This window comes from Epargyreus clarus, unplaced genomic scaffold, assembly GCF_041222505.1.
Source record: "Epargyreus clarus isolate Ecla_fem2 unplaced genomic scaffold, WU_Ecla_fem_2.2 ptg000016l, whole genome shotgun sequence".
Taxonomy (NCBI): domain Eukaryota; kingdom Metazoa; phylum Arthropoda; class Insecta; order Lepidoptera; family Hesperiidae; genus Epargyreus; species Epargyreus clarus.
This window is the reverse complement of record NW_027332224.1, coordinates 5,099,728-5,121,676: the sequence shown is the minus strand read 5'-3', so window position 1 is coordinate 5,121,676 and position 21,949 is coordinate 5,099,728. Positions and strand designations below refer to the sequence as shown.

General features: G+C 37.6%; 2 protein-coding genes, 1 long non-coding RNA gene and 1 pseudogene across 3 annotated transcripts; 3 read left to right on the top strand and 1 right to left on the bottom strand.

The window, feature by feature from the left end:
- The first annotated feature begins 313 nt into the window (after positions 1–313).
- On the top strand, positions 314–8,728 carry LOC140748560 (uncharacterized). Its single transcript, XM_073081373.1, has 3 exons — positions 314–439; positions 7,793–7,923; positions 8,414–8,728. The coding sequence occupies exons 2-3, from the start codon at positions 7,876–7,878 to the stop codon at positions 8,711–8,713; spliced, it is 348 nt and encodes a 115-aa protein (XP_072937474.1). The 5' UTR covers positions 314–439; positions 7,793–7,875; the 3' UTR covers positions 8,714–8,728.
- Positions 2,727–4,665, top strand: LOC140748697 (uncharacterized). Its single transcript, XR_012102968.1, has 2 exons — positions 2,727–2,865; positions 4,296–4,665. It is a non-coding gene; the product is annotated as an uncharacterized LOC140748697 (long non-coding RNA).
- On the bottom strand, positions 2,861–4,210 carry LOC140748696 (uncharacterized; annotated as a pseudogene).
- Positions 8,729–15,465: 6,737 nt separating the features above from the next.
- On the top strand, positions 15,466–16,454 carry LOC140748552 (chorion class CB protein PC404-like). The gene is made up of 2 exons (XM_073081365.1): positions 15,466–15,510; positions 15,930–16,454. Exons 1-2 carry the CDS (start codon positions 15,466–15,468, stop codon positions 16,452–16,454), a joined length of 570 nt encoding a protein of 189 aa, XP_072937466.1.
- The last annotated feature ends 5,495 nt before the right edge of the window (positions 16,455–21,949 follow it).

The window sequence follows — 21,949 nt, the reverse complement described above, 5'->3', positions numbered from 1 at the left end:
ATATAATACATGACTGTTTTAACGTTAAATTAATATATAAGTTGAAGACATGATAGGCTTGTGGTTCGACTCCGGCGGCACCACCGCCACATCTATTTCTGCCTAAAAACAGCAGTGTTAGGCGCTGCTGTGTTTCGTTTTAAAGGGTGTAGTAAGGAAGACATACTTTTTCGAGGCGGTCCAGCTTAGTCCTCACAAAAGTATGGTGGAGGGAGGACTGCCGACTGTCCCTTTTAATGACGCAAAACGGTAGAAATCTAATAGATTTTAAATCTCTGAGGGGGGGGGGGGGCGCAACTGCGTTCCACCTTGCCCCCTCTCCCCCACCCCAGGCGTCGCCTTTGTTTGTACCACTCGTGGTAGTTGTATGCGTGCTTCATAAAAGTGGTGATAAGTTTTATAGTTATTTTTCAATGTCGTGCATTCATATCATAAAAGGGTATAAAGTTTAACACTAATTCTTATCTTTATTCATTTAATTTTCAAGTAAATTTTACTTTATTTAGTTAGGAAGTGCTTAATATTTAATCCACTATTTTGTGGTTTAATGGTGTTTTGGTGTATTTAAATCGTCATATAGATAGATGATTAAATAGAAGAAACCAATAGACTCATCACCACCAATCCATCATCCCACTGCTGGGCACGGGTCTACTCTCAGAATGAGAAGGATTGAGCCATAGTTCACCGCGCTGGCCAAGTGCGTATTGGTAGACTTCACATACCTTTGAGATTATTTTTTTTGAATAAATCTCTCAGGTATGCAGGTTTCTTCACGATGTTTTCCTTCACCGTTTTAGCAGGGATTTGAACCTCGGAGCCCTCGATCAAGAGGCGGAGTTTCTTAACCACTAGGGTACCACAAGACTATTGTGATAAATTACCAAATTATCATTTGAAATACTGTAACCTTATGAGGACTCGATCGATATAATCGAGAGTTTGACGGCTCGATCTCCCGTCACAATAACAAATTTTAGTTCCCAAAACGACCACCAAAGGCGCTGCGTATACATTTGAATGGGTGATTGAACTGTCGAGCATTGGAATTCGATCGATTGAGTCCTCAATCGAAAATGCATATTAAGGGTACTGTTCTAAAGTATAGTCCGCTCTGAAGTTGTTATATAGTCAGAGAGTAAATGGGATCGAACACAACTACAAGCATATACTCTGTAGCAACAGTAAGGGCACACTAACTGATGTATCCGTGAGCGAGAGCGGGCAGCGGAGGGTGCCGGGGGTGCCGCGCTGTCTTCGTCCCGCTAATATCTACAATTTGTTGCGACGCAACTCATTTCTATTCTCAGAGCGGACTAGAAGTTTGGCGCCGATTTCCATGTTATGTGTTAAAATGACTGCGTATATAATACTTGATTCTAAAAGTTAATAACTACTTTGAAACATGATCGTTATTCCAACTTAGTCCTCAGGGGTGCTGCAACCCATTTAAACTTGACAACGAGTTTTATTACCTACAAACTAACAGGGTAAAGTTAAATGAGTCGTGAAGTTCATAATAATATTATAAATCAAATGAAAAAACAAGATTGTTAGTTTAAGTTTAAGTAATTTGTTTATGTAGTTATTTTATGCTTCGTCTATCAATAAAAAGAACGTAAAAAATATGCGCGTCTTCTATTTAACTATTTCTTAAATGTTTATCTGTTCGGTATTTTTAAATGTCATTAGAATTATGTTTTGTTATCTGTGTGTACCTTAATTTCACTATATTCCACAATTTAGAAAACAAAAGCACTTCAGAATGAACATGCTGACATCTATTCTCATTTTCTATTCTATGAAATATGTATACGTGGTTACAATAAGAAACGTAAAGAACGTTACAATAAAATAGATATTCTTAAAAATATTATTTATCTGTTGCTCTAAAATATCTGTGAAATAGTTCTATTATAGTTTTACGAGTATCTAATTTTAGTCTTCAATGTTTATATCTGTTACGATCGAGAAAACGAAAGTGAGTCACAAGAATGAAAACATGCGCACAACGTGGCACGACGCGTGGTCAATTTTATGTGTGAAAGACTAGACATCAATTATTTAAATAAAACTAACAAAAAATAGTTGTTGTGCATCTATTTCAACCTTTAATTAACGTTTAGTTGTGAATCTGTTCCAACCTTTACCAAAACACGTTCCGTTACGTCATACAACAAATCGATGGCGCCGCGCCGCATTCAAATCGATCGGCCTCTATACAATATAATATTATTATAACCACTGAAAAATATTATTATCATATTATTATAACTTACCTATCACTAAAAATTAACGCTGGCATCTTACTCGATTCGTGTCTAGGTTTTTGTTTTTCTATCATACAACTGGATGCCGGTTTGGCATTTAACGTCATAACTTCACTTTTTCCACACTTTTTTGTACAAATCACTCACTACTCTGTTCTGTTTTCCACTGAATGGCACATTAATTACGTTTTTCTCTCTGTGGTTACTCGTGGAGCTTAGAAACGACATTCAGGTGTGGTTGCACGCGTGGAACTGAATGCCGCAGTCAAATTGTATACGTATAGTTAACAATATAAGCTGAACCCACCCCCGTTTTTAAGCAACTTCTGAGCGGAACACACGGGGTGGTTATTTACACCCCCTTTGTATAAAAGCGTTGGATAAAGGCATTTTTTTCTGTCTAGTAGGTTATGTTGGTTTTAACGACTTCGAGACCTTCTCTAAGTGCTCTTATAATACCCGGCACGAGTCGTGAGCACAGGTGGGCAGTAGTGGGGGTAAGCTCGCGCATGTACACTTTTGGCCAAATTTATTCAGTACCGTTTTTTACCAAAATGATTGATAGGTATATTTATACAAACTAATTAAAATATTAGTGGTACTTGAAATTTTACTTTGATAGAGTAATGTTGTAGGCCTTCGTGAATAAAATATAATAATCTCAACTCAATAAAACAATATAATCTGAGTATAACTGTTTTTCTTTATTTTTCAAATTTAAATCGCCTCAATCTGAAGGAATAGGTAATATGCCTTCCATAAAACTAGACGCTGCGTTGGTGCTGGTAGAGGCCACTGGCTCATTAATCTCCTCAACATCGTCACTGTCCTCATCCTCCGAATTGGTCTCGGAGTCATCGTCACCAACGTGAATTATAAATTCTTCTGTCATTGCATCCACTATGTGATCGCTTTTTATATATTCCTTCTCATTTTCCTTTACTTTTTGACATAATTTTGTCCATTCATTAGCTCCCATTAAATTTACTTTTTCCTTAACAAGACCCGTTACGTGGCTAACGTTCCAGGTCACATTCTTACTGCCGACATAGCCTTTTATTGCAGCCCATGCCATCTCAATGGGATTGAGGTCTGGGTGGTATGGAGGTAATCGTATCACATCGTGGCCGTGTTCAGCCATAATCTAATCAATATTAAATTTCTTGTATTGATCTTTATTAATTTTTATTAAATGATGTAGTTGGGGCTTCAGCATTCTTTCTTCGTGTTGAATCCCTTTTTCCCTTAACCATCCCAGCATCTCAGACTTCCTGGCATTTGAACTTGGTGCAGGGTCATACTGTTTGTTGTGGTAGGATGCATTATCTACTACCAAAACAGATTTAGGAGGAATGTTTGGGATTAACTGCGTGCGAAGCCATTTTTCATAATTGTCATAGTTCATGTTGTCGCGGTAGTCCCCCGACTTAGTACCTGCTTTAAATGTGAGCAGGGCATTTGGCACAAAACCTGTCTCAGTTCCTGCGTGGACAATCACGATTCGTTGCCCTTTTGATATAGGCTTTTTTAGGCCTTTTGTTGTGCCATCTGACCATGCCTGAGACGATGAATGGGACGAATCTACGTATGATTCATCCGTATAAATAATTGTTCTTCCCTCTTCTCGGAATTTTTGCATTTTTTGCAAATATGTTATTCGCTGGAACAAGATAAGTTTCTAGATAAGTATTTTGTTAATCCAAATGAAGTGAATAATATTTACTTTTACGATTTAGTTTATCTTAGCAAGATCTAAGATTTACGATTATTAAAGCTTTAAAAGCAACGTGACTTAAAAAATTAAGATGAATATTATCTAAAAATATGAAATATGAACATTATATATACCTGGAAGCGAATATGGGATTGTTCGATCAAAATTTTCCGGTTATTCTCGGTTTTTCTCCACTTGAAACCCAACATTTTTATTATACGGCGAAAACTGCGCTCAGACCCTTGAAAATTTATATCTGCCCGCAACTTTTGTCATAGTTTTTCAATGGTGGGCATTTCTTTATTGGTGAGGTGGTAGTTTTGAATACACCTTTTAATAACCCCCTGGTCAAAACTATCCACATCTGTGACAGGGTGTTCTCTTGGTCTTTTCTTTCCTGGTGTTCTGAATACGACCAGAAATTCTGAACTATTGGCTTCTTTAACGATCCGCCGTACAGTTGCTACTGAGGTGTTGGTCGCCTCCGCTGTTTGTTTATAAATTTCCAGCATACTTTTGTCAATCCCTAACTCGGCGTTGTTCTTTATGAAGCAATAAACAGAATAGACCATTTGCCTTGCCTGTCTATTTAAAACGGTATTTTTTACCCTCGGCATTTTTTAAAACCAAAAATTTTTATAAAACCAAAAATTTAAAAACAATAATTTTATAAAACGAGAATTTTATAAACTTAAAACAAATACTCTAAAACCAAAAATTTAAAAAACACAACACTTTTATACACCGAGATAATAAAAATAAACTACATTAAAACAAAAACACTTAACAAATACGAAATAACAAAAATAAACTACTATTTTAAAATCCAAAACGTAAGTCGCTAAAATTGCACGAAAGTGTACAGTAGCCGAATGACACGCGAGCCTCCAATAGACGATGTGCATTGACTGAGGAACCAATCGCGTGCAGCTCGGCACCCCGCCCCGCCCCCATGGCTTCTTCATTCCGCCAAAGAGACCGAAACATTAACTACTGCGCAGCTGTCAGTTGTGCTCACGATTCATGCCGGTCACTATACACAAAACTGCGATGCGACGTCGCATCGTAAAAATCTGCGAGCTCCCTCGACGCATCGCAAGAACTTGCGAATTAATTCGCATCGCACGTTCATGCGATGTTTCGTCACACTTGTTGACGCCATTTTTAGTTCGTTCTGAGACAGCGTGTGGGAAAGACGTACAGACCTGTATTTGGGTGGGAAGACGTATGTAAAAAAATGACAAAGTATGTCGTTGACTTTTTTATATTACTGATTGAGGAGCGCCCTGTTCTTTGGAAAACTAAATATAAAATAAATGATATATGATAAATGGATGAACCCAAAATTTTTCTTTGTTACTCTTTCCTGTATCTCTTAAGAAATAACAAAAGTGGAGACTTCTTTTTACGATCCATGTCACGACCTAATTTTCAAAATACGTACCGTACGGTTGACGATTGTCGAAAGAATGGTCACCCTGGGAGACGCTATGCCGCACGATATCGCATCGCAGCAATTCGTGTCGCAATTTTCTGCGTTGCGAATTCGCATCGCGTCGCATCGCAGTTTTGTGTTCGAGCCCTAAGTTGTCAGGCGGTAGGTATGTATTTTTTATGATTATGATGTAAGTTTGAATGACATTATATTTATTGATATAATAACTTATTGACAAAGGTTGTGCAAGGTAGTTAGGCGGTGTGCGAGATTAAATTTAACCTATGTTCATTTATCTTCAATTATCAGGTCCGAAAAGCGCCCCACACTTTTTCCACAATTATACTATTTACTGTTCCTTAATTGATTCCTAGATTGAAGATTATTTTTTGCTTTTTAGTTGATTTTATCATAAAAGCGTGTCTCTTAGTTTTTTTAAACTATATTTATTTTATTAATTTTTAGTATTTCTTGTTATAGCGACCACCATCATGCATCGTTTGTAATAAAATATATATAGACACTTGATGTCTATCTATTACGGTTTAAGAGATAAAGCCCAGTGACACACGTACAGACAGCGGAGGGTTTCGTTTTACCCTTTGAGTCGGAAGCCTAAAAATCATTCTACAAGAGGGCGTTATAGATATGTTTCAGAACATTAGAGTTATAGGGAAATAACATTATTATTTTCTAAACTAAAAATCACGCTATAACAGTTATTGAAACTAAAAAGCAATTATTTGCAATCTAGTAACTTGCGATGAACTTTCTCACAGGCGTTTTAACAATATCGCCTCGAAAATCGTTAATCCTGAGGATGTTGATAAGGACAATGGTACAAAACTATTAAAATCGTGTATTGTCATCGGTTTTTGATAATTCTCCAAAATTTTGAATTAAACTGAACGTTCAAAGTGGATAGTAATCGGATTCAAAGATTCCGTTACTGTTACGTACGTACATACATACAACCCAAGCTAATAAAAGCGTGTTAAAAAGAGTGCATGCTTTAAGGTGTACACGCACAAGAAGTGAAACTATTGCAAAACAAATGATTATTGATTGGTACAAAATGTTATGATATGCGACGTATCGTACCATATTGCACTTAAATATGTTTCTCTGCAAAACACTTCATGCAAAAAATCATTCTTATCATTTCTCACAAAATTTAAGATGAATAAGTTGAACCATAAGTTATTATTATCAATATATTTATCACCATAAAAACCCCGAAACAATCTTCCATACCCCGAATCTTAAAATTATAATATCCACAAAAACACATAGTGTGATCAGTGCCCCGCACAGCACATGCGCGGCGCCATCTTGTGACGTCACTCTGTTTACTCCCTACGTAAGGGGTGCTATTCTAGTAACTACTTTGAATTAAGGGTGGATTTGGAGGTGGCTGTTAGAAGTTAAATAAAGGTCGAAGGTTATTTTTGCAAAGGTTTCACAAAATTGTACTGAGAAATTCATCGATTTAGAGTGTTTTTTATTATAGAATTAGTAGAAATAATGTAGTTCACTTGATAGTGCATGGTTACTGGCCTACGTGAGCCTCAAAGTGGTTGAATCCTTTGTGGTTCGACTCCAGCGGCACCACTACCATACCTATTTCTGCCTAATAACAGCAGTGTTAAGCGCTTCTTTTAATAGGCAGCAAAACGTAACGACAACCTTCGGAGTCGATGCACAAAGGATTTTACTTTCTGGCTCGACTTCGGATAAAATTTTGAAAATATGGTAATTGACATCTCTTGTATGGACATTTGTGATCAACTCCAGACCAGGTGGTCCTTTACTACTACTTACAGAAGATGGCAGTGATAGCCTAGTGGTTAAGAAACTTGGCCTCTTGATCGAGGGGTCCAAGGTTCAAATCCCAGGCACCTCTGATTTTTCAAAGTAATGAGCGTATTAGAAATTAATTGTCACTTGCTAAAACGTTGAAGGAAAACATCGTAAGGAAACCTGGATACCAGAGAAACCCTAAAAAAACTTTTCCAGGATATGTGAAGTCTACCAATTCGCTCTTGGCTAGCGCGGTGGACTATGACCTAATCCTTCTCAATCTGAGAGAAGACCCGTGTCCAGCAGTGTCAACCAATGGGTTGATGATGACAATGAAGATGATAGAAAATGGGAGAAACTTGTCGTTGAAAAAAGGCCTAATCGTTTAAATTAGCTTCCCTCTCAAGATCTTCATATTCCAGGCTTTTAGGCATTTGATGAAGCACAAAACCAACTATCTTCAATCTATTACTAGCTACACAATTGCCAATAATTCAATATATTATAGTATATAGTATTACCAAATTCTATTTGAAATTTTCCAATATTTCATTAAACTTTCGGCAATAATAGATATGGTTTAGATTATGTCATATTTACATATAAATACAAGGTGTTGGTTTCAATTGAACATAGTTTACTGATCCAGTACCATCATGAGCATCTTCTACATAACTGTTGCTGTTCTGGCCGTGGTAGCCCAGGTAAGTCATACCTTTGAAGTTTTGAAGAACGCTCTGTAGTTCGACCCCGGTGACACTACCGCCACACCTATTTCTGCTTAATAACAGCAGTGTGAAGCGCTACTGTGTTTTAGTTCACAGGGTGTGATTAGGGAGACATACTCTTCCAACTTAGTCCTCAAGGGTAACGGGTGACAGGTAGGTATAGATACCTACCTGTAATCAAACCCAGATAAGATTAGAATCTTATCTGGGTTTGATTACAGATGTCAATGGGCAAAAATAGCTACTTAGCATCAGGTGGACGGCATGCTCGTCAGCTATTCCTATATTATAAATTTATTTATTTATTTTATTGTGTAAAGCATTTAGTACAATAGGTCAATAACAATGCATACAGTTCAATTAAATGCTACCTTTACGGGTGTTACACATGTCAAAAAAGTATTGTATTGCATTGTATTGTATTCTATTGTATTGTATTATATTGCATTGTATTGTATTGTTCCAGGCCTACAGCCAGTGCATCCCACCATGCGCCTCAGCGTTAGCCCCAGTCTACTCCCCCGGCTGTGGTTGTGGCTGCGGCCCTGCTTTAGTCGCCGCTCCACCTTTAGTAGCTCCAGCTCCTATCGTAACTACTCCCACCGTCATCCAGCCCAACAGTGTAGCAGCTACTCTAGCGGATACTCTCTCGCTCCTCACTGTGAGTAGCTTGCTAGCGGAGAAGCTGCCGTACGGCTGCCCTCTCTGCGGCCCTTCCATCTACCCTGGATGCGGCTGTGGTTGTGGATATGGTTATGTTCTGTAAAATAATATGTTTAGAATAAAATTAAGTTTGTAAAAAATGACTTTTATTAACATGTATCTTACCTTGTTTAAATTTTTTCAAAAATTACACTGTATTAAATATAATTATTACAAAATAAAAAAAAAAAAACAAAAAATACAACCGACTTCTAAGTAAAAAATAATTAAAATAAATGTTGGTTTAGTACATATTTCTGAAGTCGGCGCTCAATATATTTCGTTGGATAACGATGTAAACAGCGTGTCTAATATGAGCTAATATATGTAGTGACATAGAAGTCGGTTGTATTTTTTTGTTAAAATTTTTTCTTCACCCTTTTTAGTGATGTGATGTGAAGTGATACCCTTTTTAGTGATGACATACTAACTTTTATATTAATACAATATAAAATTGTATAAACGTGATCATGAATGAAGGTAAGGTCTGAATTTACATTGATTGGAACCGCCCTGCTCGCTTAGTTTTATATTATCTTTTATGTTCCAACATAACCTAACTAAATACTAAATAGTCAATGATGAACTGGCTTGACTTAGAACCTACACCAAATATCTTCAAACACATCTCAATTATTCCCATCGGTTGAGGAGTTCCATATTTTGTCTCCAGAACCCACTCTGATCCTCAGCATATTTAAATTAAATTTAAATGGTCAAACCGTTTAGGTTGCAGGGCGTGCCATACGCTCAAAAACATTACTCTCCGCTGTGATGTAAAAATATTACATCGCAATTTGTATGAAGTTCAACTTATCAGCTGTTTTGTAAATATAACGTAATGCTATTCGATATGTACTTATTTTCTTATCAAGATTTCGTAACGTATTGAGATATTTACCTTAGGGTATATTGGTTAAAATTTGATAATATATTCACGGATGCACGGACGTGCATTCATATATGCACGGATGTTCTTGCCGCGGATGTGTAAGATGTTGAATGAGCTTCCTCCTGAGGTATTCCCGGAACGCTATGACATGGAGCTGTTCAAAAAAGATGCAAAAAGAGCTCTCATACAAAGCCGGCGATGCATTAGCGACTCTTCTGGTGTTGCAAATGTCCATAGGCGGCGTTGATTACTTTCCTTCAGGTAGCACGTTTGCTTAATCGTTAGGTTAAACTATAAAATATATAATACTTAAAGCCGGGAGTAGCGGGCAGTAATGGATAAGAAACTCGGCCTCTCGATCGAGGAGTCCGAAGTTCAAATCCTAGGCACGCACCTCTGATTTTTCAGAGTTATGTGTGTATTAGAAATTAAATCTTAATTGAAATTCTTATTGTATTGTATATTGAGACAATAAAGTATTATATTATTATTATTAAATTTCACTTGCTAAACGGTGAAGGAAAACATCCTGAGGAAACCTGCATACCTGAGAGATTTATAAAAAAAAATCTCAAAGGTATGTGAAGTCTGCCAATACACACTTGGCCAGCGCGGTGGACTATGGCCTAATCCTTCTCATTATGAGAGGAGACCCGCGTCCAGCAGTGGGACAATAATTGGTTGATGATGATGATGATGATGATGAGACGAGCATGTATACCATCTGATGGTAAGTGGCTACACCGCCCATGAACATATGTAATCAACCCCAGATAAGATTAGATATTCCTACCTTAGGTCGGCCACAGATACGTCGCTATATCTATGCTCGGCTATGCTGGTGCCGCCGGAGTGAAACCACAACGGGTTCAACAAAACTACTATAACATACCACATTCAATTTACTAGAATCCCGAAAATAACTACAAATATTGGGGTTTTTGGGTAAAATTCGAATAAATTGTGTAAAATCATCAGCGTCGTCGACAGGGGCTGCCCTTGTCATGAAATACTCATATATCTGCTTATTAGGGACGACGATGTCTGAAAAAGATCGAATCTTAAATCGATTCGAATCGAAGTGTGATAAATCGATTCACAAAAAAATCAATTTCAATTCACCAAATAATCGACTTCATAGAAATAGATCTTCGATCTATTCAGGAATTCAGGGGCCAAGCTAGCGAAAAAAGGTCATCAGGACCAAACAATCACTGAAATACGTATCGTCATCAACCTATTACTGTCCCACTGCGGCGTACAGGTTTCCTCTCAGAATGAGAAGGTTTGGCATTAGTCCACCGCTAGCCAAGAGCGTATTGGTAGACTTCACATACCTTTGTGATTTTTTTATATAAATCTCTCAGGTATGCAGGTTTTCTCACGACTTTTTCCTTCACCGTTTTAAGCAAGTAATAATTCATTTGTAAACGCACATAACTTTGAAAAATCAGAGGTGCGTGTCTAGGACTGGAACCTAGGACCCTTCGTCCGAGACGCCGTTTCTAAACGTATCTACTGCTTTTTCGTACTGCTTTCGTACTGCTTTTTTACTGCTGCTGAAATACGTATCCATAAGCAATAAATAATCTATAACACATTTGTTAATGTTCAATCAACTTCGAAAAAATCTAATTACGATTTTCTATGATGAAAGAACGATTCACTGAATCGATCCTTATCGATCGATATTGGAGATCGATTAAAATAATCGATTCCTCGATTAATCAATCTCAGATCGCCATCTGATAGCGATACTGATTATTATGCAATGTTGAAGAAAAAAGATTGCAGGTCGAAATTTCCTAACCCTTACTATGTTTTACCTATATAAACTAATAATCTACATAATTTATCATTATTATATCGTAATTAGCTAATATTATGTATCAAATAAATATCGGTTACTGAAATGTAGATATGTAACACTTTTACTTTTAAATAAATTACGTTATAATTATGAAGACATTTATCATTTATGTTGTAAGGTTTGAGAATTTTAGAAACATGAAGCACGTACCCACCGATAGTTACAGTGATAACCAAATGGATCAGAATTCATTATGAAGGCCCCATGTTCAAATCCTTGCAATTCCGTCCTGCACGTTCCGGCCTTGAGAATGGTTTAGATTCACAATTTAGTCCGTGGGAAAAGGTTTTTTTTAATTATTTTTTAATTCGTAAGTAGTTATAGAATCGGAAACTATGCATTTGATCAAGTGATGATCTTTAGCAAAGTTGTTGTCCAAGAGCCCACGAGGGTTTGGGAGTTGGTAAGCCCAATTTTCGACAGATGGCACCACTGTCATTCCAATGCAGGTACAAATTTTCCGTTTTATGTATGTCATATTATTTCTTTAAAATGCGGGCGAAGCCGCGGGCACCACTAGTTTAATATATAAAATTTGTTTTGATCCGCTCAAAGAAAACAACACAGAATACCAAAGCATGTTGAGGATAAAGATACGTTACATTTTTTTTTAATAAAAAACTTTTTTGAAAATTTCTCGTATTTTTCTTATAAAACCCTGTCATTTGATTTCCGTTTATTAGAGTTGCATATTGTCATCTTGACACGTTCGCCATATTATATTTAGAATGACGTCACCGATCTAATCATGTATTGTCATCCAAACCAAACGTATACCTAATAATTCAGCTCAATCAGTTGGGGTGAACTGGTTTAAAATTCAGCTGCAAGATTTTATTTGCATATACGTACATACTATAGTCTGATTCATAATTAGGTGTCCAAAATGTAAACAAACAAATGTCACTGTCAAAATTAACAAGAAACAAACCCTTTAACAAACTCAACAAAAAACTTTACAATTATTCACAATTTAACAAACGCGCTATGAAAACGATAATACATTCGAGTTCGATCACAATCACGAAAATGAATAACATCAGCTACGAAACTTGAAATGACGGCACAAGAAATGTTTTGGGTTCCGATTGTGTTACCATTATCACATTTTAATTTTCTACCATAAACCTTGTTTTTTATTATTATTACTGAATGGAACGACATTGAGGTAATATAAATATTAGAAAATGTGAACTGATCTTAATTTATTTAGATTATTATTTTATTATTGTTGTATTAATTTAATATTGTCAATAATAAGAAACTACCATTTGAAACGTATTTTCTTGATAGGTCAACACCTTTGTTTACATTTTGGACACCTAATTATGAATCAGACTATAACTAACAAGGCAAGTTAAATATAGGCTCGAAAAAGACAAATTTTACAATAACAACAAATAATTTATTTCAACAATCAACATTTTACAACATCAACATTTTACAACTTCAACATATTACAACATCAACATTTTACAACTTCAACATATTACAACATCAACAAATAACTTAAAAATAAAATAAAAATAATTAAAAAATAAACGGGCCATTGAATGCGCAAGAACAGCCGGCACTGAGAGACACGATGCCACTCGCGGGAACCTCGCCACCGAACCTGATGGCACCGAGGATTGGCACCTGGCCGGCGACCACCGTGGTGCCGGCCACTGGCATCTGGCCCACCACGGTTATGTCACCCACGCCTGCTCCTCCATAGGCTGGAACCCACAAATATTAGACATAAGTTTAGTGAGGTGGTAGAAGTATGATTCGACGGTGGAGGTATTACTACAAACAACACTTCCTTCTAACAAGAACACTTACTTCTAACAAGAAGCTGTTTTTTTTTATAATAGAAGAGTAGCAGACGAACATGATGTCTACCTGATTGTAAATGGCTACTGCCGCCCATGGCCATCTGTAATCAACCCCAGGTGAGACTAGACTAGGAGACACTAGACTAGGTCATCCACATTAGTATGTACCGCTACCCCTGATAACCAAGTTGGAATGCTACGTTTAAGTATGTCTTCCTTACCACACTCTTCAAACCAGAACACAGTACAGCCCTTAAAATTGCTGTTATTAGGTAGAAATAGGTGTGGCGGTGATGCCACCGGAGTCGAACCACAAAGCCTTACCAGGAAACCTTACCAGGAAATGAAGGTAATCCAGTTTCTATCAAGGGTCCAGGTGCAATTCCAGGTGCAGCAGGACCGGGGCCGTAAGGTACACCATTTAAAGCTGGGTAGCCGGCCCCAATACACTGGCAGTAGGCTAACTGCAAACGTAATTTATAACATACTTATATTATTATTCACTTAATAATAGTATTGAAAATAAGAAACAAAGCAGAAGACAGGTAAACATATAGATAAATAGAAAGAAAAGGAAACAACAAAATAATTATGACTATGACTACCTATGATTATAACAAAAAGGAAAGAAAAGAATTAGGGAGAAAGAGAAGAGACAAGATACAAAAACAGAGAGTAACAAGAGAATAGTTTTTAAAGTTGAACGTAATTGGAGTTTAATTAGGCTTTTAGTATTTTTGAATATCCCAAAAAGCCGAATTATAAAAGGAAAGAGAGGATAGAATCAGAAAGTCGGAGACAAAGAGAAATAAAAAAAATTGAAACCTTAAGATTTATCTCTCAGTTACAAATAAAGGCGTATACGGTATATTTTTGAAATACCTTAAGGATGTTTCAGAAATAATCTCACCTGAAAGATACAAGCCTGAAGGCATAAAACCAAAACTACCCTCAACATGATAATGACTGAATAAAAACTATAGTAAAACACATTAGACCTATTTTATACTAAACCGTGAAGTTAATTACTTAGAATCAAAGATATTGCTTAACTAAAGTCGATAAAGAACCAAAAATATATCTATACTAGGTATTAACCGCAGCTAGCCTTGTTTTTACCCTGCGGAGGGGAATGTTTTCGAGTATATGTATGTCTCCTTCTTTGGCAGCCTACAGCCTTAACGGCTTGACAGATTTTTACATATGGAGTGTCGTTGGATTTGTCTAATTTTTGAGTGACTGAGTCTATATTTTTAAGCTGGAGGATTTTTGTATTTAGAATGTTTTAATTATATAAAAATAAAGAATTGTCCGTTATATATTAGTGTCCGCAAAAATAAAAAAAACATTCAACAGATTTACTTGAATTTTTTGCACAATATTGCACTTCTATTTATGACTGTTCTTATATACTTTTTAACTTGAAATTTTCACGGAATATTACACTGAGTCAAAGAGAAAAATTATATTCGTTGTGTTAAAGTACGGGGAGCCTTAGTCAATTTCACGAATCCTTAAAATTTAGTCCTCAGAGACAATAACACATCTGTTATCGACTTGGGACTTTGATTCTATCCGGGATTGTTTACAGATGTCCATGGGCAGCAGTAGCTACTTACTATTAGGTGAATTGCATGCTTGTTAAGTACTTATTTCATTGTATTTAATTGAAGATGGTAGAACCTTTTGTGGTTTCACACTGGAAGGACCACCGCCAGACCTATTTCTACCTCATAAAAGCAATGTTAAGCGCTGCTGTGTTGTGGTTTGAAGGGTGTGGTAAGGGAGGCAGACTTTTCCGACGCGTTTCAGCTTAGTCCTCAGGGGTAACGGTGCACCCGTAACCGACCTCAGGTACGAATATTTAGTCCTATCTGGGATTGATTACTAATGTCCATGGGTGGCAGTAGCCACTTACCATCAGGTGGACTATGCAGTCCTCGTCTCCTATATTGTAAAAAAAATCCAATGCCTAAATCACTTAATATAAAACAGACACAGACAGAAACACCTACATAATTGAATATACACTTTGTCTTGCGTGCGAGAAATCGATATGAAACGCTCCTTATCTCTCCGAGAAGATTATCAGTTGATTATTACGAAATAATGCAAAAGGTTTAACTATAAAACCCTAATCGGCAGACATTAATCATCATTCGATCAAACCTGCAAAACAAGAACAAAGAGAGTCAAGAAGAACGAAGAACTACGAAGAAGTTACAAGAAGTAAAAGAATGGCGTCGAAAATTATTATCGTCTCTCTTGTACTTTTTGTTCAGGTAATTTAACATTTGATTTAAGCATTGAAGTATCAAAAACAGTCTCCGGCGGAACTACCGCCAAACCAATTTCTGCCTATTAACAGTAGTGTTAAGCGCCGCTCTGTTCTGGTTTGAAGGGTGTGGTAAGGGAGACATACTTTTCCGACGCCTCCCGTAATTAACTCCACACAAAACAAGGGTTCTACATGAAGCCAATTATAGTCCGCGTAAAACTGTTAGTCCGCTCTGAGTATACAAATGAATCGCGTTGCCATAGCAAATTGTACGACTACACTTGCGCGTAACAACTTCAGAGCGGACTAGCAGTTTGGCGCGGACTATACAAATGCGTCACTCCTGGTCAAAGATAGTCACCTCATACGTAAGTCAGTCAGCATCCACATCTTTTAAAATAATTTGATGTTATTAATTTACAGGCGATCTCCGCTCAAGTGATTGCCAACGGGTACGGTCCTGGCATCATTGGCAACGGCTTGGCAGCTGAAGCAGCGCTGGGAGCATACGGCCAAGCACTGGCACCGAACGGCTTGCCCTACGGTCCAGGCTTACCCTACCCTGCCAATGGTTTGGCATACGACGCACCTGGCTGTGGATTTGGCCTGTCATTAGCAGGCTTGGCAGCGAATGGCGGCGGCTTTGCAGTCACTAGCACATCGCCAATCGCTCCAAGTGGTGTTTCGGTTCAATCTGAGAATCTGGCATTCGAAGGTCCGCTTGCTGTAAGCGGCCAGATGCCGTTCTTAGGCGCTGTTGCTCTAGAAGGACCTTTGCCAGCCGCAGGACAAGGTGCTGTGGCGTACGGCTGTGGTAATGGTAATGTTGGCATTGTTAGCGAAGATTTGACCAGCGTTGCCGGTCCTGGCCTGGGAGGACCACTCGGTCCAAATCCGGCACTAGCCTACAATGGCATGGGACCATACGGACCTTATGGACCTTACTAAATTATTTAAAGTTGTTTTGTTGAATAAATGTGTAATCATTTTATTAGGATTTATATTGTTTCATGTTTATTTATGGTGTTATGTGTATAAATAAATATATTTAAACAAAAAATGGTTTCTTTTTTAATAAATTGGTTATGATTTTTTATGTGTGATAGTAAAACAAATTCGAATGCAATTGAAATACTGTCTGAGGCAAGCTACAGATGCTTTTTACTGAGTCTAACCCTCACTGGTTTGAAACATGTAGTTTTCTTCCTAGATAACTTCCTAGCAAGAACAAGGCAGCGCTTAACACTGCTGTTATAAGCAGTGGCGTAACTATTCCATAGGAGGTGAAGGTGGTAGAACCCTTTGTGGTTCGAGTCGACGATGGGATCGATGGAATGTCTGACAATATGTTTACAAAATTTCATAATAATTGGTCATGTAATTAACATGTGAAAGTGACGCAAACAAACAAAATAATTGAGAGATTCGCCTTTACTATATTTTTTTTTATAATAATATAGGAGTTGCTACTCCGACGAGCATGCAGCCACCTGATGGTAAGTGGCTACTGCCGCCCGTGGACATTTGTAATCAACCCCAGATAGGATTAGATATTCTGCTATTTCAGGTACTTTTACAATGACAAATTTTAATTCCTAAAACCACCACCAGAGGCGCTGCGTATAGATTTGAATGGGTGATTGAACTGTCGAGCTCTGGAATTCGATGGATTGAGTCCTCGATCGAAAATGCATAATAAGTGTACTTTTTTTATAATATAGGAGTAGCAGACGAGCATGCAGTCCACCTGATGGTAAGTGGCTACTGCCGCCCATGGACATCTGTAATCAACCCCAGATAGGATTATATATTCCTACGTGAGGTCGGCCACAGATGCGCCGCTATCCCTGAGGACTAAGCTGGAACGCCTCGGAAAAGTATGTCTCCCTTACCACACCCTTCAAAACTAATCCTAGCCTAATAACAGCAGCGCATAACACTGCTGTTATTAGGCAGAAATAGGTGTGGCGGTGGTGCCGCCGGAGTCGAACTACAAAGGGTTCTACCACCTTCAAATTAGGATGCAGACAAAAGGCAAACCGAAGTAACACAGAACCCACAATAGATGGCGGTAGGATGTACGTTTAAGACAAATGAACTTAACATACTTAAGAATTACGATGGTAATAATCACAGATACGTATTCAAAATAATAATATGCACTATCTTTAGAATTTCAATGCCTGAGGTAATTGCAAAAATCGTCAAATTCACTTATGCAAAAACATAGTAACAATGTTTTAGTTAAACAAAGCAACATCGTATCTCATGTAATTACCGTAAATTCCGCTAGATGGCAGTAGTTCTTTATAGGTCTACTAGTGGTGCCCGCGGCTTCGCCCGCATTTTAAAGATGTTATATGACATACATAAAACGGAAAATTTGTACCTGCATTGGAATGACAGTGGTGCCATCTGGCGAAAAATGTGTCGAACCAACTCTGAAACCTTCGTGGGCTCATGGACAACAACTTTGCTAAAGGTCATCACTTGATCAAATGCGTAGTTTAGGATTCAATCCTTACTCATATGGATTAAAATAATCGACTTTTTGGTCCAAAAGATCGATTCCCCGATTAATCGATCTTAGATCGCCATCCCGAGTTTCTGTGAGATTTCTGGGATAAAAAAAACAATGTGAGCCGTCACGGGACGCCTGGCAGATGTGAAACATCGACATTATTTTGTAAAAGTACTATGCAGAAAAGAACATATTGTGATAGGAACTAAATATGTCATAATGATAAAATAAAATATTACGATTTTTGCGCATGGCGACGCGTCGCCACACCGTACACACTACTGCATATAGACTGTATATATACCATCATATAGCGTGGCGACGCGTCGCCACGGTATACGCCAGAACGCCAGAAATCGGTGAAACATGTTTCACATCAAAAACTATCCTATGTCCTTTCTCGGGTCTCAGACCATCTTTGTACAAAAATTCATTAAAATCGGTTCAGTGGTTTAGGCATGAAGAAGAGACAACCAGACAGACAGACAGAGTTACTTTCGGACTTATAATATTAGTAAGGATTGTTAAGCGCTGCTGTGTTTGGCTTTAACGAATGTGGTAACTGAGACATACTTATCTAAGGTGTACCAACTTAGTCCACAAGGGAAGCGACGTATCAGTTGCCAACGTCAGGTAGGAATCTAATTTTATCTGGGGTTGATTACAGATGCCCATAGCCGGCAGTAGCGACTTACCGTCAGGTGGAAGGTACGCACGTTTTTGCAAAAAAGAATTTAAGCAAAAAAGCCGTGATAGCCTTGTCTACACTAATATTATAAAGAGGAAAACTTTGATCGTTTGGTTGTAATAAATAAGCTCAAAGACTACTAGACCGATTTTAAAAATTCTTTCACCATTCGAAAGCTACATTATCTACGAGTAACATAGGCTATATTTTATATGAAATATCTTTACTAATATTATAAAGAGGAAAACTGTGTTTGTTTGTTTGTAATGAATAGGCTCAAAAACTACTGGACCGATTTTAAAAATTCTTTCACCATTCGAAAGCTACATTATCCACGAGTAACATAGGCTATATTTTATATGAAATATATTTGATAAATAGATTTCGAGGCGATACAAAGCTTGCCGGGTCAGCTAGTGGTTAATAAACTCGGCCTCTTGATAGAGGGATCCGTGGTTAAACTCGCAGAATCGAACCTCTGATTTTTCAAATGTATGCGTGTATTAGATATTAATTATCACTTGCTTTAACGGTGGAAAACATCGCGAGGAAGCCTGCATGCCTGAGAAATCTTAAAAAAAACACTTTTCGAAGGTATCTGAAGTCTACCAATACGCACTAGGTCAGCGCGGTTGACTTTGGCTAATCCTTCTCTATCTGAGAGGAGACCCGTGTCCAGCAGTGGGACAACAATAGGTTGAAGACGATATTTAGCATAGAAGAAAATGGTTACATACTTGTTTGTTACTCCTGTAATTCTTTGTATATATATTTCTTATGTGCGTGTGTATGTCACTGAACTCCTCCTAAACGACTGGACTGATTTTGATGAAATTTGTTGTGTGTGTTCAAGGGGACTTGAGAATGGTTTAGATTCACAATTTAGTCCGTGGGAAAAGGTTTTTTGAATTAATTTTAAGTAATTCAAAAAACCTTTAAGTACGTACGTAACGTAAGTAGTTATAGAATCGGAAACTATGCATTTGATTAAGTGATGATGATGACAAATTTGTTGTCTAAGAGCCCACGAGGGTTTGGGAGTTGGTAAGACCAATTTTCGACAGATGGCACCACTGTCATTCCAATGCAGGTACAAATTGTCCGTTTTATGTTTGTCATATTATTTCTTTAAAATTCAGGTGAAGCCGCGGGCAGCACTAGTCTTATATATAAAATTCTCGTGTCACAATATTAGTTACCGTACTCCTCCGAAACGGCTTTACCGATTTTCACAAAATTGTATATGCATATTCAGTAGATCTGAGAATCGGCTACTATCTATTTTTCACGCCCCTAAGTGATAAGGGTTGGTCACCCTTAACATGTTTTATTTATATGGCAACATGAAGTTTGCCGGGTCGCTAGTATTTTACTAGGCAATCCTCGTCTATTCAAGAATTTTCGAAAACGTGACATTAAGTCTATTATTACAACAGTGCGTTTCAAAAATTCCAATCATAGAAAACATATCAAGTGCGTAATTTGTGACAGTTATGAAACATTATGTCAGCCATAGATAACAAATGTTGCCTAAGTTTAGCAATTTAATGATAACAGCTCAAAAAATGTATAAAAGGAAAGCACACTCGGTAGTTAATATTATTTCTGGATACACTCAAAATGTATTTTTTATTACTCGTCTGTTTTCAGCTGCTGTTACTGAATGTAAGTTTATTATCTGTTTTATTTTATGTTTATGTCTTATGGAGTTTCTTTCGCCGTTTTCCATAACACCTTGTGAAATGGCGGTAGTTGTATTGATGCCCAAAAATGTTCTGTGAAGAATCTACTTTGAATAAAATATTTTTGATTTAATTAAATTAATGTGCATCTGTATGTATCTCTGTGTGTATGTTTTAATACACTTATCAGAGATAGCTATTTATTTATGGCTGACTTAAAATCTTTCCAATTATATTAAATTCTCAAAGGTAAATACTCGCAAACCTAGCGAAATTAACATTAGAACATCGTTTTTGAGTACTCTATTTTGAATTATCTTCAAAAAATTGCTAACTAAGCTTTATTTCCATTGTCCTCTTTAAAATTTTAGGGCAGTAAGAGTGATATAGGCTATATTACTCTCCTTTTCAGTCAATTATTTAAAGACATCGGGATCTTTGTTTTTATAAAAACCCGGAACAGAAATCTGAATCCATCACTTAGATATGTGTCTGGCCGGGGATCGAATCTGGAACACTTTGCATCAGACCTGTGTGATGACCGTTCCGCTACGCGGCTCATCAAATACATCTTCTTTTCCATTATTTTTAAAAGCTAAACTTCCCCTAATTCATCATCATTATGTTGAACTAGTAGAACTGGAGCTTCCACTACCAGAATGACAATTTACCGTCAATTTTTTTCAGAATGCCTTTGCAATCGCATTACCCGGCAACCTGGCCTCCTTCACTCAGACCGGCTTCATCCCCGCCGACTCGGTCGCCGGGAGCATCCTCGCCAGCAACCTTGGCCCTAGCATCCCCAACGCCTTCGCAAACAACATCCAGGTGACACCAATCATCACTGAAATCGTACCTTCGCTGCAGTACGGTGATATTACCATTGGTGGTGAGCTGCCTATCACTGGCAGTATAAAAGTACGTGGTTGCTTCCCTGTATACGGCATGGTGACGGTGGACGGTCGGGTGCCGTCAGCGGGTACTGCGGTCCCAGAGTTCATCGGTGGTCAAGTGCTGGACATCGCTTGCAGGTGTGCGCAACAGTTCTTCAGCTAGTTGTCTGATGTGTGTGTTTAGGCTATGTTTTTTGTTGTATTAAGGTTATTAAATTAATTTGAAATTACCTTTTGTTGTTTCTTGTTTTATACTTCGTCCTAATTTTACCTAACTTGTTACCTAATCTGTCACGAAATGCTTGCTAGTCATATAAACTGTTATACATGCTCCGTAAACATTTTAAATGTCTGTTAAGGTTCAATAGATAGATTCCTATGAGAGATGGGCAGACAGTCGACAGCTTAGCAATAGGGTTACATTTTACCTTTTGGTTACGAAACCCACGAAATAAAGTAATACTTAAGGTTTTAAAAATGTATAATAAAGCAACAAGTAGTTTTGTGATTTTCTCAGAGAGGTCAGACCCTATCCTATCTTCTCCTCAAGTTTGTCGTGGTACGTACGGCACATCCTGTATATTAGATGTTGTGAAAACTGCGATAGCGTGATTCATAAACACTTAGCGCCATCTCTTGACGAGTGGCGGGAAGATGTT

What these genes read in the sequence shown, in the direction of transcription:
- LOC140748560 (XM_073081373.1), top strand. Translation starts at nt 7,876, where the DNA reads ATGAGCATCTTCTACATAACTGTTGCTGTTCTGGCCGTGGTAGCCCAG. An exon ending in TTCTGGCCGTGGTAGCCCAG is followed by an intron (nt 7,924 to 8,413) that starts GTAAGTCATACC and finishes GTATTGTTCCAG; the next exon opens with GCCTACAGCCAGTGCATCCC.
- LOC140748552 (XM_073081365.1), top strand. Translation starts at nt 15,466, where the DNA reads ATGGCGTCGAAAATTATTATCGTCTCTCTTGTACTTTTTGTTCAG. An exon ending in CTCTTGTACTTTTTGTTCAG is followed by an intron (nt 15,511 to 15,929) that starts GTAATTTAACAT and finishes ATTAATTTACAG; the next exon opens with GCGATCTCCGCTCAAGTGAT.